Source organism: Nicotiana tabacum, chromosome 22 (assembly GCF_000715075.1).
Source record: "Nicotiana tabacum cultivar K326 chromosome 22, ASM71507v2, whole genome shotgun sequence".
Taxonomy (NCBI): Eukaryota; Viridiplantae; Streptophyta; class Magnoliopsida; order Solanales; family Solanaceae; genus Nicotiana; species Nicotiana tabacum.
The window spans coordinates 69,084,987-69,100,924 of record NC_134101.1 but is presented as its reverse complement, the minus strand read 5'-3'; the positions used below and the strand labels follow the sequence as shown (position 1 = coordinate 69,100,924).

At 40.9% G+C, this 15,938-nt stretch overlaps 1 protein-coding gene across 1 annotated transcript; it reads left to right on the top strand.

Moving 5' to 3' along the window:
- Positions 1-400: 400 nt before the first annotated feature.
- On the top strand, positions 401-15,892 carry LOC142175918 (uncharacterized). Its single transcript, XM_075242925.1, has 4 exons — positions 401-748; positions 989-1,419; positions 12,776-13,806; positions 15,594-15,892. The coding sequence occupies exons 1-4, from the start codon at positions 401-403 to the stop codon at positions 15,890-15,892; spliced, it is 2,109 nt and encodes a 702-aa protein (XP_075099026.1).
- The last annotated feature ends 46 nt before the right edge of the window (positions 15,893-15,938 follow it).

Here is a 15,938-nt window from a genome sequence, read left to right as displayed (position 1 = left end):
TACCCTTCCCGCAGAGGTTGGCCAAATATCAGAAGGATGAGCAGTATAAAAAATTCATGAACAAATTCAGGTAAACATTCCTCTAATTGATGCTTTGAAGGAGATGCCCAGTTATGCAAAAATGATGAAGGACTTGATGTCTAGTAAGTTCGACTTTCAAGACTTGGAAACTGTTATATTGACACAAACCTATAGTGCTGTTGTGATAAGACCTATGGCTGAGAAGTTATCCGACCCTGGAAGCTTCACAATTCCATGCACCATAGGTAGCTATGCATTTGCCAAAGCATTGTGTGATTTGGGGGCAAGCATAAATCTGATGCCATTGTCTATCTATAAAAAGTTAGGCATTGGAAGAGCATGGTCCACATCCATGTTACTATAGTTAGCTGACCAAACAATGAAAAGGCCATCACATATACTTGACGATGTACTTGTGCAAGTTGGAAAATTCGTGTTTCCAGCAGATTTTGTCATTTTGGACTGCCAGGTTGATGAGGAGATTCCCATAATTTTGGGAAGGCCGTTATTTGCCACAGGAAGAGCTCTGATTGATTGTGAAACGGGGGAGCTGAAGATGAGATTGAATAATAAAGAAATAACATTTAATGTGCAAAAGTCTATGCGTCGACCGAGTGAGTTTGCAAATTGCTCTTTGATAGATGCAGTGGATGTGATCATGGAGGAATATAATGAGGCACTTAATGCAATAGACCCTCTAACAGCCTGCCACATGAACTTAGAAGAAGTAAATGTTGAGGACTTAACGAAATGGGTGTTGGCTTTTCAAGGGTAAGGGTACTGGAAAAGAGAGCTCGAATTCGAGCCTTTACACTCGGAAGAAAGAAAGATTCCTCCAGCCAAGCCATCGATCGAAGAGCCACCACAATTGGAGCTGAAACCGCTACCATCTCACCTCAGGTATGCTTTCTTGGGACCTAACTTGACTTTACATGTTATTATCTCATTGGGTTTGTTAGATGTGCAGGTCGAACAACTTTTGCAAGTGTTGAAAGAATGCAAGACTGCCATCGGTTGGACCATCGTAGACGTTAAGGGTATCAACCCGGCCTTCTGTATGCAAAAGATTCTACTAAAAGATGGGCACAAACCTTCTAGAGAACATCAAAGAAGGTTGAACCCAAACATGAAAGAGGTTGTAAAGAAGGAAGTGATCAAGTGGATAGATGCTGGAATTATTTTTCCCATATCTGATAGCAATTGGGTTAGCCCAGTTCAGTGTGTGCCAAAGAAAAGTGGGATGAATGTTGTGCAAAACGAGAACAACGAGTTGATCTCAATGAGAATAGTCACGGGATGGAGAATTTGTATGGATTATAGAAGATTGAACAAGGGCACCCGAAAAAACCATTTTCCCTTGCCGTTCATTGATGAAATGCTAGATAGATTGACAGAAAGGTCTCATTTTTTCTTTTTAGATGGTTACTCGGGGTATAATAAGATATCTATTGCCCCGAAAGATAGAGATAAAACGTCATTCACATGTCCATATGGCATTTACGCTTTTTGGAGAATGTCGTTTGGCCTATGCAATGCACCCGCCACATTTCAAAGGTGCATGATGACCATCTTCACAGATATGGTAGAGGACATAATGGAAGTTTTTATGGATGATTTCTGAGAGGTGGAAAACTCTTTCGATGATTACCTTAGAAATCTGATAAGAGTGTTGCAGAGAAGTATGGAGACTAATCTGGTGCTAAACTGGGAAAAATTCCATTTTATGGTATAAGAAGGTATATATGATGACCCAAAAGGTCATCTTATATTTTAGAACTCAAATCTGCGCACTTAAGAATTAAAAATCTCATTTTTACCCTCCTCGATTTAAGTGCGCAGTCTGGACAAGTTTCCGAAAAGCTTTTATGTTAAAAACTGATAAAATTAAGAATTTATGCCTTAAAAGTTAATTTTAGTTGACTTCAGTCAACATTTTTGGTAAATGGGCCCGGATCCCTGCGTTGACGGTCCTGGTAGGTTCGTATCGAATTGTAGGACCTGGGCGTATGCCCAGAATTGAATTCGGAGGAACCTAGCTTGAGTTATGAAATTTTGATGAAAATTAAAAGTTTGGAAATTATTTGTTTTTAAGAATTGATTGATATTTGGAATTCTTAGTATCAGGTCCCTATTTTGGTTCCGGAGCCAGGTACAGGTTCATTATGATATTTAAGACAAGTCTGTGAAATTTGGTGAGAAACGGAGTTTATTTGACGTGATTCGGACGTCCAGTTGAGAAAATAGAAATTTTAAAGTGTTCTTGAGAATTTCATTTGATTTGGTACTAAATTCGTAGTTCTACGTGTTATTTTGGCGATTTGATCACGCGAGCAAGTTCGTATGATATTTTTAGACTTGTGTGCATGTTTGGTTTGGAGCGCCGAGGGCTCGGGTGAGTTTCAGATAGGCAACGAAGTGAGATTTGGCTTGGAAAACACTGCTGGGCATATGATATTATTACAGGCCTCTAATCTCGCATTTGCGAGATCAGACATCGCAATTACGACCTCTAAGAGGTTCGCATTTGCGAGCTTCTCATCGCAAATGCGAAGAGAAGCTGGGCCAATAGTTTTCGCATTTGCGGGTTTTCTTTCGCATTTGCGAAGGGAATCGTGGAAGGGCAGTGATCGCAAATGCGATCATTTATTCGCATTTGCGAAGATTCAAGTTCGCATTTGCGAACTTATCTTTGCATTTGCGAAGGCAGCAGAAGTGTGAAGGGCTTCGCATTTGTGAGCTTCACATTTGCGAAGCTCAGGTCGCAAATGCGACATCTGCAGCTGATCAAAATGACATTTGGACGGGAATTTTCATTCTTTCCCAAATTTTCAAGACCTAAAACACAAGAGGCGATTTTTTAAAAGACCAATTCTTCCCCAAATCATAGGTAAGTAATTCTAAACTGGTTTCTTTCAATCTTTCACTACATTTTTTAAGATTTCAACCTAAAATCTAAGGTTTTCATGGTAGAAACTAGAAATTTCGGAAATTTGGGGATTTAGACCTCAATTTGAGGTCGGATTCCAAAACCAATTATATATTCGGGCTCGGGGGTGAATAGGAAAATGGATTTTGGTCCGAACCTCGGGTTTTGACCAAGCGAGCCCGGGGTCGGTTTTTGACTTTTGTTGGAAAAACTTAGGAAAACTGTAATTATGCATTAAAATTGATTCCTTTAGCGATAATTGATGATATTAAACTAATTATGATTAGATAGGAGTGGGCTGGAGGTTAATTCTAAAGGGAAAGCAATACTAGAGCAGTGAGTGGCTTGCGAAATTAAGGTAAGTGTTGTGTCTAACTTTGGCTTGAGGGAATAGGTATTGTGTGAGTATTTGCTACGTGTTTTGTTGTTGAATACGATGTATAGTTGAGATGACGAGCATCTATGCGTTATGGTCGAGTCATAGCATGCGAGTGAAATTCCATTCTTGCAAATTTGTAGTCTTAAATCTTGTTATCCATACTTATTGTTGTTGTTGAAATCCGGTTCTACCAAGGTTGATAAAATTGTGAATATTGATTCGAGGTTGAGATGTTAAATTGTGAAAGTAATCATTGATGAAATATTGATTTTTTATGAAACTTCTCTCTATCCATTGTTATTGAGTCTGTGATTGGTGAGGAGGAGTGTAAAGCACAAAGGGTGATGTCGTGCATGCATTATTTATATTGTGAGGAAGAGTGTAAAGCACGAAGGGTGATGTTGTGTGTATTATGAGATGTTTAAAGCACGAAGGGTGATGCCGTGTATATTATGAGAGGTTTAAAGCACGAAGGGAGATGTTGTGTATATTATGAGATGTTTAATGCACGAAGGGTGATGTCATGCCGTTCTCTTTATTTATTTGGTGAGGTTGAGAGTAAATGCACGAAGGATGATGTCGTGTCGTTCTATTTCTTTATTTGGTGAGGTTGAGAGTAAAAACACAAAGGGTGATGCCGTGTAGTTTTCCTTGCTGTTTTAATTGCTCAATTAGTTTAAGAATTTTCGGTTTAATTCTGTCTTTTCTTTGTTCTCACTCTTTATGTTGTATTCCCCCACTGTATGTTCCCTTCCCATTATTTCTTTATTTACTGTTATTGCCACTAGCATGATTATATTGTTCAGGTTATATGTGGGTGTCTTGTCCTAGCCTTGTCACTACTTCGCCGAGGTTAGGCTCGACACTTACCAGTACATGGGGTCGGTTGTACTGATGTTTCACTCTACACTTTCTGTGCAAACTTTGATACCGGTTCAGGTTGATCGAGATTTTGCTATTGGTCCGATGTCCGGTGACTCAAGGTAGATCTGTCGGCGTTCACAGACCTTGAAGTCCCCGTCTATTTTTTTTATGTCACTGTTGTTTTCTTTCATTCAGACAGTTGTATTTCTTCCAGACTAATTACTTGTAGTAAATTCTAGAATGCTCGTAAATTGTGACTCCAGATTCGGGTGGTAGTAATTAATACAGTTTTATAAAATTCCGCACCTCTTATATCTCATCTTAGTTAATTATTGTTATTTACTGAATGAAAATAAGGAATTAGTTTAACGATTTTCTAATGTTGGCTTGCCTAGCAAGTGAAATATTAGGCACCATCACGGTCCCGTCGGTGGAAAATTTTGGGTCGTGACAGTTGGTATCAGAGCACTAGGTTACATAGGTCTCACGAGTCACGAGTAAACTTAGTAGAGTCTGAAGGATCGGTACGGAGACGTCTGTACTTATCTCTTAGAGGCTATGAAGTTTAGGAACAATATCACTTCTTTTATTCCTTATCGTGCAACATTGATTTATCTTGAAAGATATATCTCATATTCCTTTGTATCCACTCGTATATGACATTGCGCACTCGGTATCAGTAGTGCATCGACGGTTCATGATTCCTAAGATGAACAACGAGGGAGCCAGAGATGCTCAAACATTGCCTCAACGTTTGATTCCGACTGAAGACGCAGACGTATTAAGAGATCACCCAGTGAATCAGGTGGGGGATGGAACATACCTTGGCATCTGGTTGATTTATACAAGTTGTGAAGGTTAATATTGTGGACCATCGGACGTGGTGAACTATGACTTCGCGCCGAGTGGGGGGGGGGGAGTCCACTATCAATGGATGGATTGCATGGTCATGTGTTATATCAGTTTTGGCCTGAAATGTATATATGTGGTACTGAAAGATTCCCTAAAAATTTACACAGGTTTAAGGCCTGAGATTTTGTAGAGGATAAGGTTGGTACTTGCAGTATGTCCGCCTACTTAATAATCTTATACTTCAGTACCAAAGAAGTTAGAGAAACAACTTTAAATCTATAGAATGTCTACTCAGTGTAGACGTCATGGTTGCGGATTTCGGAGTGCTTCAGAGGAAGTACAGTGGTTGATGAGATTCTGTACTAAGTGGTTCGTGCCAAGATTTGCCTGTATGGAGCTCTACTTGTGTGATCGTTGTGTATAAATGGGGGTAGGGGTTACCCCAAAGAAGAATCGAAGAGTATGTTAAGAAATGGGTCAGCTCGACAGTGTTGATAACAAAAGAAGAAATTGGCCTTGGGAGAGATAATTCTCCACAGGTGTCTGTGGCAAGCCTATGAAGAGGGCAGACCAGTTAATACAACACCGCCCACTTGGCTCGGTTCTCAAAAATGCTTTTGAAAGAGTTTGTTTCCCGGACTCTGCATAATGCATGTCGCATAGGGTTTGAACGATTGCGTCAGGTCACCATGACAGTGTCATAATATTCCATCGGGTTCAATAAGTTAGCCCGTCATATTCCTCCTTTGCTTCCTACAGCCAGAGAGCGATTCCACAGACTCATTAAAGGACTTAATTATGATTGTAAAATTTTGTATGACTCGGGAGCTACAGGCAGATACTTCATTTCCACTAGTGGTAGAAATTTCCAAGATATTAGAACGTGTTCGGGGTGAGAGAAAAGGAAACTAAGTAGACCAAGACGTCTCGAGGTTCTGGGGGATTCAATGGATTCTACTCTGCGAGTATAAATCATTATGGCGGGGGCTCGGTTAGTCGGCTAGCCTAGTTCGCACATCGGATTAATCGAGGTGCTCCAGTAAGTTCTTTTAATGCACCACTGACATAAGTTTCCTACAATGGTTATTCTAGTTATCTGGCACAGACTCGGTATGTGCGGCCAAACCCGCAAATGGGTTATCATGAATGCAGTGATACTAGGCACATCATGAGAAAAATTGTCCCAAACTTGGGAGAGGCATATTTCATCAAAGCACTCAGGCTATGTGCTTCATTGTAGTTACTACACCACCCACACGACCAGTTAAGGGTGGAGGGCATGCATGTAGAAGGCGTCCTAGAGGTAGAGACCCAGCCGTTGTTATATTTATTTTATGGTATGGCGGAGGTCGTTACATCAGATGGTGTCATTATAGGTACAACCTCAATTTAAAATAAAGGAATAATTTCCTTAACTTGATTCGGTTCTGAGTATCAAGACAAATCCTCCTATTATGCTCCACTTATGAGAAAGCTTCGTAATTCTATAATCTACTTATGTGTTAACTCCTGTTGGGAGATTCTATGGAGATAACTACGCCTATCATTCCATGTTGGTCACTAATAAGAGCTGTGAGGTTAAATGTGGCTTTCTGTTACTCATTTCGGTAAGTTTTGATGTAATTTACAGAAAATTAATTACAAATTGTGAATTATATGCCCTACCGGTGTGGGGTTCATTATGTGTTGTGATTTTGTTTAACGAAAGTTATTTAAAAGGAGAAAATGGAAAGTTTAGATTGGCAAGATATGCATATTACTTGTGATTCAGAACTGAGGCCGAGGTCCTAGTATTTTAAAATAAATTGATATTTTTAAACCGAGCTATGAGCTGCGGTGGAAGTTATATAAGGACGAGATCCTTGTGATAAAAATTCTTGTGTTTAAATTCTCCCTTGTGAAATTAAATTTGTACGATAATACTAATAGTGAGTCATGCCTGCTAGGTTTTTAAAAAAATATTTGTATGAAATTCTTTATGCATACTTGCCAAATTTTTGTTATAATATTGAGTTGTAACCTACGAGGTAGGTGCCCGCCCAAGTGACGTTAAATGTGACTCGTTAATTCGGGTAAATAATTATGAGGTCTTCATGCCTCACATCTCGTTATTAGTATTGTGAAGGTTTGAAACGAGATTTTTGTTAACATGAAGTTAATTGACGATTCTGTAATTGATTATGAACAACTATTAAGACCAGATTGACCCAGAAGGGTGCCCCATTTAGATGGTCAGACGAGTGTGAGTTGAGCTTTCAGAAGCTCAAGACCGCTTTGACTACAACTCTAGTGTTGGTATTACCCACAGGTTCAGAATCGTATACGGTATATTGTGACGCCTCTCACATTAGACTTGGTGCAGTATTAATGCAAGATGGCAAGGTAATTGCATATGCATCGCGGCAATTGAAAGTTCACGAGAAGAATTATCTTGTTCATGACTTAGAACTGGCAGCCATTGTTCATGCGTTGAAGATTTGGAGTCATTACTTCTACGGTGTCTCGTGTGAGGTATTTACTGATCATCGTTGCCTTCAGTGCCTGTTCAAACAAAAAGATATTAATTTGAGGCTGAGAAGATGGTTGGAGTTGTTGAAAGACTATGATATCACCATTTTGTATCACCCCGAAAAGGCCAATGTGGTGGCCGATGCTTTGAGTAGAAAGGCTGTGAGTATGGGAAGTCTTGCGTATATTCTGGTTGGTGAGAGACCATTAGCTGCATATGTTCAGACTTTGGCTAACCAATTCGTGAGGTTAGATGTTTCAGAACCCAGTCGAGTTCTAGCTTGCACAGTCGCTCGGTCTTCTTTATATGAGCGCATCAGAGAGAGGCAGTATGATGATCCTCGTTTACTTGTCCTTAAGGACACGGTGCGGCACGATGATGCCAAATAGGTTGTTGTGGGGGAAGATGGAGTTCTGCGAATGCAGGGTCATATTTGTGTGCCTAATGTGGATGGGCTTCGTGAATTAATTCTTGAAGAGGCACACAGTTCCAGGTATTCTATTCATCCAGGTATCGCCAAAATGTATCAAGATTTGCGGGAACATTATTGGTGGAGGAGAATGAAAAAGGATATAGGTGCATATGTAGCTAGGTGTCTCAATTGTCAACAAGTTAAGTACGAGCATCAGAGACCTAGTAGGTTGCTTCAGAAGTTAGAAATTCCTGAATGGAAATGGGAGCGTATCACTATGGATTTTGTTGTTGGACTCCCACGGACTCAGAGAAAATTTGATGCAGTTTGGGGTCATTGTGGACAGGTTGACCAAGTCAGCACATTTCATTCCAGTGGCAATTACCTATTCTTCAGAAAGGTTAGCTGAAATTTACATTAGTGAGATTATCCGCCTTCACGGGGTGCCCGTGTCTATTATTTCAGATCGAGGTACGCAGTTTACCTCACACTTTTGGAGGGCAGTACAACATGAGTTGGGTACGCGGGTTGAGTTGAGCACAGCATTCCATCCTCAGACGGACGGGCAGTCTGAGCGTACTATTCAGATCTTGGAGTGTATGCTCCACGCCTGTGTTATTGACTTTGGAGGTTCTTGAGATCAGTTCTTTCCACGTGCGGAGTTTGCTTATAATAATAGCTACCAGTCGAGCATTCAGATGGCTCCATATGAGGCATTATACGTAAGGCGATTCTGTTCGCCAGTTAGCTAGTTTGAACCGGGAGAGGCTCGGTTATTGGGTACCGATTTGGTACAAGACGCCTTGGATAAGGTCAAGATTATTTAGGATCAACTTCGCACAGCTCAGGCTAGGAAAAAGAGTTATGCCGACCGTAAAGTTCGTGATATTGCATTCATGGTTGGAAAAAGAATATTGCTTCGGGTATCGCCCATGAAGGGTGTTATGAGATTTGGGAAGAAGGGCAAGTTGAGCCCTAGGTATATCGGGCTATTTGAGATCCTCGAGGGAGTGGGGGAGGTAGCTTATAGACTTGAGTTGCCTCCAGGGTTATCCTCAGTTCATCCAGTATTGCATATGTCTATGCTCTGAAAATATCATGGTGACCCGTCCCACGTGTTAGATTTCAGCTCTGTCCAGTTGGACAAGGATTTGACTTACGAGGAGGAGCCGGTGGCAATTCTAGCCCGGCAATTTCGCCAGTTGAGATCAAAGAGTTACCCTTCAGTTCGAGTGCAGTGGAGAGGTCAGCCTATTGAGGCAGCTACTTGGGAGTCCGAGTCCGATATGCGGAGTAGATATCTCCACTTTTCACCAGCCCAGGTACCTTTCTATGTCCGTTCGAGGACGAACGGTTGTTTTAGAGGTGGAGAATGTGATGACCCAAAAGGTCATCTTATGTTTTAGAACTCGAATCTGCGCTCTTAAGCCTTAAAAATCTCATTTTTACCCTCCTCGATTTATGTGCGCAGTCCGGACATGTTTCCAGAAAGCTTTTATGTTAAAAATTGATGAAAATAAGAATTTATGCCTTAAAAGTTGATTTTAGTTGACTTCGGTCAATATTTTTGGTAAACGGGCCTGGATCCATACGTTGACGGTCCCGGTAGGTCCATATCGAATTATGGGACCTAGGCGTATGCCCGGAATCGAATTCGGAGGTCCCTAGCTTGAATTATGATTTTTTGATGAAAATTAAAAGTTTGGAAATTATTTGTTTTTAAGAATTGATTGATATTTGGCATTGTTAGTATCGGGTCCGTATTTTGGTTTCGGAGCCTGGTACAGGTTCATTATGATATTTAAGACATGTCTGTGAAATTTGGTGAGAAACGAAGTTGATTTGACGTGATTCGGACGTCCAGTTGAGAAAATATATATTTTAAAGTGTTCTTGAGAATTTCATTTGATTTGGTACTAAATTCGTAGTTCTAGGTGTTATTTTGGTGATTAGATCGCGCGAGCAAGTTCGTATGATATTTTTAGACTTGTGTACATGATTGGTTTGGAGCGCCGAGGGCTCGGGTGAGTTTCGGATAGACTACGGAGTGAGATTTGGCTTGGAAAACACTGCTGGGCATCTGATATTATTGCAGGCCTCTGATCTCGCATTTGCGAGATCAGGCATCGCAATTGCGACCTCTGATAGGTTCGCATTTGCGAGCTTCTCATCGCAAATGCGAAGAGAAGCTGGGCCAATAGTTTTTGCATTTGCGAGTTTTCTTTCGCATTTGCGAAGGGAGTCGGGGAAGGGCAGTGATCGCAAATGCGATCATTTAGACGCATTTGCGAAGATTCAAGTTCGCATTTGCGAAGGCAGCAGAAGTGTGAAGGGCTTCGCATTTGCGATGACTCCTTCGCATTTGCGAAGCTCAGGTCGCAAATGCGACATCTGCAGCTGATCGAAATGACTTTTGGATGGGAATTTTCATTCATTTCCCAAATTTTCAAGACCTAAAACACAAGAGGCGATTTTTCCAAAGACCATTTCTTCCCCAAATCATAGGTAAGTGATTCTAAACTGGTTTCTTTCAATCTTACACTACATTTTACAAGATTTCAACCTAAAATCTAAGGTTTTCATGGTAGAATTAGGGGTTTTGGGTAGAAACTAGGGATTTCGGAAATTTGGGGATTTAGACCTCAATTTGAGGTCGGATTCCAAAACCAATTATATATTCGGGCTCGGGGGTGAATAGGAAAATGGATTTTGGTCCGAACCTCGGGTTTTGACCAAGCGAGCCCGGGGTCGGTTTTTGACTTTTGTTGGAAAAACTTAGGAAAACTGTAATTATGCATTAAAATTGATTCCTTTAGCGATAATTGATGATATTAAACTAATTATGATTAGATACGAGTGGGTTGGAGGTGAATTCTAAAGGGAAAGCGATACTTGAGCAGTGAGTGGCTTGCGAAATTGAGGTAAGTGTTGTGTCTAACTTTGGCTTGAGGGAATAGGTATTGTGTGAGTATTTGCTACATATTTTGTTGTTGAATACGATGTATAGTTGAGGTGACGAGCATTTATGCGTTGTGGTCGAGTCATAGCATGCAAGTGAAATTCCATTCTTGCAAATTTGTAGTCTTAAATCTTATTATCCATACATATTGTTGTTGTTGAAATGTTGGGAGACTTGTATCCGGTTCTACCAAGGTTGGTAAAATTATGAATATTGATTCGATGTTGAGATGTTAAATTGTGAAAGTAATCATTGATAAAATATTGATTTCTTTGTGAAACTTCTCTCTATCCGTTGATACTGATTCTGTGATTGGTGAGGAGGAGTGTAAAGCACGAAGGATGATTCCGTGCATGCGTTATTTATATTGTGAGGAAGAGTGTAAAGCACGAATGGTGATACTGTAGATATTATGAGAGGATTAAAGCACGAAGGGTGATGCCGTGTATATTATTAGAGGTTTAAAGCACGAAGGGTGATGCCGTATATATATGAGGGGTTTAATGCACGAAGGTTGATGCCGTGCCAGTCTATTTATTTTTTTGGTGAGGTTAAGAGTAAATGCACGAAGGGTGATGGCGTGCCGTTCTATTTCTTTATTTGGTGAGGTTGAGAGTAAAAGCACGAAGAGTGATGCCGTGCAGTTTTCCTTGCTGCTTTAATTGCTCAATTCGTTTAAGGATTTTCGGTTTAATTCCGTCTTTTCATTGTTCTCACTCTTTGTGTTGTATTCCCCCACTGTATGTTCCCTTCCCATTATTTTTGCATTATTTCTTTATTTACTGTTGTTGCCACTAGCATGATTATACTGTTCAGGTTATATGTGCGTGTCTTGTCCTAGGCTCGTCACTACTTCGCCGAAGTTAGGCTCGACACTTACCAGTACATGGGGTCGGTTTTACTGATGCTGCACTCTGCACTTTCTGTGTAGACTTTGATACCGGCTCAGGTTGATCGAGATTTTGCTATTGGTCTGTTGTTCGGTGACTCAAGGTAGATCTGTCGGCATTCATAGACCTTGAAGCCCCCGTCTATTTTTTTTATGTCACTATTGTTTTCTTTTATTCAGACAGTTGTATTTCTTCCAGACTATTACTTGTAGTAAATTCTAGAATGCTCGTGAATTGTACTCCAGATCCGGGTGGTAGTAATTAATACAGTTTTATAAAATTCTGCACCCCTTATATTTCATCTTAGTTAATGATTGTTATTTACTGAATGGAAATAAGGAATTGGTTTAACGATTTTCTAACGTTAGCTTGCCTAGCAAGTGAAATGCTAGGTGCCATCACAGTCCCGTCGGTGGGAAATTTTGGGTCGTGACAGTATAGTCTTAGGACACTTAGTGTCAAGTAAAGGCATTGAGGTGAACCGTGCCAAGATTGATATAATAGAGAAGCTACCACCATCCACTTCCGTCAAAGCAATAAAATGTTTCCTTGGTCACGCCGGTTTTTACAGGCGGTTCATAAAAGATGTTTTCAAGATTGCTAACCCTTTGTGTAAATTGCTTGAAAAAAGCACCCTTTTGTGTTTTCTGATGACTATATGGTAGTTTTAGAGGGATTGAAGAGGAGGCTAATGTCTGCACCTATCATAGTTGCACCCAACTGGGAGCAACTATTTGAGCTGATGTGTGATGCAAGTGACTATGTTGTGGGAGCCGTACTTGGACAGAGAAAAGATAAAATCATGCATCCAATATACTATGCAAGCAGAACATTGAATGGCGCTCAATTGAATTACACAGTGACAGAAAAATAGATACTAGCAGCGGTGTTCACATTTGATAAATTTCGGTCCTACTTGATAGGCTCGAAGGTAATTGTTTATACTGACCATGTTGCTCTCAGGTACCTAATTCATAAGAAGGAGGTAAAGTCACGCCTGATTCGATGGGTTCTACTGCTGCAAGAGTTCGACTTTGAAATTCGTGACCGAAAAGGAACGAAAAACCAAGTTGCCGATCACTTGTCCAGGATTAAAAGAACTGAAACGAAGGTTGAGGTGGAAGAGATCATGGAGACTTTCCCAAATGAACAACTGTTGGCCACGAGCCTTGAGGTAGCGCCATGGTATGCATACATAGTAAACTACCTAGCAAGCGGTATTGTTCCCCATGACTTGTCTTCTTTGCAGAAAAAAAAGTTCTTTCGTGATTGTCACATGTATTTCTGGGATAAACCATATTTGTTTAGGATTTTTATTGATAACATGATCCGGAGATGTATTCTCGAGATAGACCAAGCTTCTGTTTTGCAAGAATGTCATGCTTTACCTTATGGAGGCCATTTTGGAGGAGTAAGGACAGCTGCTAAAGTGCTGGAGTCAGGCTTTTATTGGCCGGCGTTGTTTAAAGATGCACACTGTTGGGTTAAGAGCTGTGATGAGTGTCAAAGGACGGGGAATATTTCCCATCAATATGAGATGCCTATGAACCCAATTCAAGAGGTAGAAGTTTTTGATGTATGGGAAATCGTCTTTATGGGACCATTTGTCAGCTCATACAACAAGTATATACTCGTAGCAGTAGACTATGTCTCGAAATGGGTAGAAGTTGTAGCACTCCCAACAAATGATGCAAAGGGAGTTATTGGTTTCCTAAAAAAAAATATCTTCACCCGATTTGGAACTCCAAGAGCGATCATCAGTAATGGAGGAACTCACTTTTGCAATCGAGCCTTCGCAAAGTTGCTGGAAAAATATGGCGTATGCCATAAGGTTGCAACTCCGTATCACCCACAAACAAGTGGTCAAGTTGAAGTGTCAAAAAGAGAAATCAAGAGTGTTTTGACCAAAACTGTAAATGCTACTCGGACTGATTGGGCGAGAAAATTGGATGACGCACTATGGGCCTACCGCACTGTATTCAAAACTCTGATTGGTATGTCACCGTACAAATTAGTATTCGGAAAGGTGTGTCACTTACCGTTGGAGCAGGAGCATAGAGCTTTTTGGGCCTTAAGGCAATTAAATCTTGACATGGAGGTCGCTGGTACGAGTAGAGTCACAAAGTTTCATGAACTTGATGAGTTCTATTACCATGATTTTGAGAGAACCAGGTTGTACAAGGAAAGGATGAAGATCATGCATGATAAGCATATTTAAGAGAGGATTTTCAAACCCGGTGAGGTCGTGTTGTTTTATAATTCAAGATTGAAACTATTTCTGGGTAAGCTGAAATCTAGATGGTCGGGACCATTTAGAGTGGTGAAAATACTCTCAAGTGGAGCTGCAGAAATTAAATCCAAGGATGGAACAAATAGGTTTAGAGTTAATGGGAAAAGGTTGAAACATTACTTTGGAATGGAGGAGGAAAAAGTTGTATGAGTGATTCATTTGAAGGAGCCTCAATTGTTGGGTGGACCTTAATTTTGATCGCCTGTGTCGTTCCGCGACGTTAAATCAGGCGCTCGTTGGGAGGCAACCCAATGCGTAGTTTATTTTAGCTTAACTAGAATTTTCTCTTTTGTTTTTAATCACTAACAAGTTCTAGTTAAGTTTTGGTGTTTTAACAGGTAAAGCACTTTGGGATGTTATTGTGCTTGGAGGCGGGCACAACACGGAATAAAAATCACATGAGTACGCTCCAGACCTCGACATCTACCCCGTACCACAAAGACTAAAGAACAACGGACCTGGCAGCAGACCTCGCGTCGCCAGGTAATTACCTCGCGTCGCCAGGTAATTACCTCGCGTTTCGCCTCACGTCGCATGGGATACAGCGAGCAGCACCTCATGTTAGCCTCGCGTCGCATGGGATACAGCTAGCAGCACCTCGCATTAGCCTTGCGTCGCAAGCGATACAACGAGTAGGACCTCATATTAGCCTCGCGTCGTGCGGGTTATAGCGAGGTCAGTCTTGTGTTAGCCTCGGGTCGCATGGGTTATAGTGAAGTCAGGTAAGTTTAATTTTTTTACTTCTTAATCCCACCAGTTATAACACAACAAGCACACACATTAATTAAAACACAATAGAAAATCCCTCTTTACTGCCCGCTCCTATTTTTCCCCTCCCTCTCACACACAAACTCCATTGAATACTTTCACATACCCTTTCCTTCGAGTCACTTGAAACATCAGTTGAAGAGAAAATCCTCCTCCTAAGCATCTAAGGTATGTTTCTAACTCTTTTCTTTGTCAAAAAAATTTGAATTGAGTTAAAGAATGCAATTCCACAACTTTGGGGTATATCTTCGTATCAAGAATGTACTTGCTAGCCCAATACCATCTACCCCATAGGATTGGTATTACTAATGTGTACAGGGTTGGTAATGTGAAATCCCCAAGCCGATTTGGGACGGTGAGGCAATCCCTCATCCCTACAAGCATTACCATGGCATTAGTGCACACTAAGTGTTTGTCAAAATGCCTCAAAGGTATTCTTTGCCCAAAGGGAGTTCTAGTATCCGACATTGTTATACTAGTGCTATGTTGCTTTGCACCACTCCAAATTGTAAGCTTAGGTTGGATCACCGATAGCTAAATGCATTACAATTATAGCAAATATCATTCAGCCATTGCTTGATTCTCATGCTAAATTAAAGAGGTAAAGTCTGAGTAGCCTCAAAATGGTTGAACATCATGTCATGAACTCTTAAATGTGGGGTCGCAAGAACATGTTTTGAATTGATTCAATTCCTCTTGACTGATGAACGTTCACTTGTGTAGGTCCGAATATGCCTCCTAGGAAGGACATTGGTATAGGCAAGGGCAAAGCCACGGCTCCTACTAAGGCCAAGGTATCATTCGGACCTCCACCGAAAAAGAGGAAAGGCGGGGAGGCTACTTCAAGTCAAGTTGAAGGGTTGCAAGCAGTTGCAGCTATAGCAGCTACACACCCACAACCTGAGGGCCAACGAGAATTCGGACTGAAGAGCATACCTCATTCTGCCAAGAATTGGTACAAGCTTTGTCGGCCGAGACATATATATTCTGAGTCAACTGTTCATGAGCGTCGCCTACAATGAGAGGTGGAGGAGGAGCGAGATTTTGATATAGTCATTCCTCCACCTC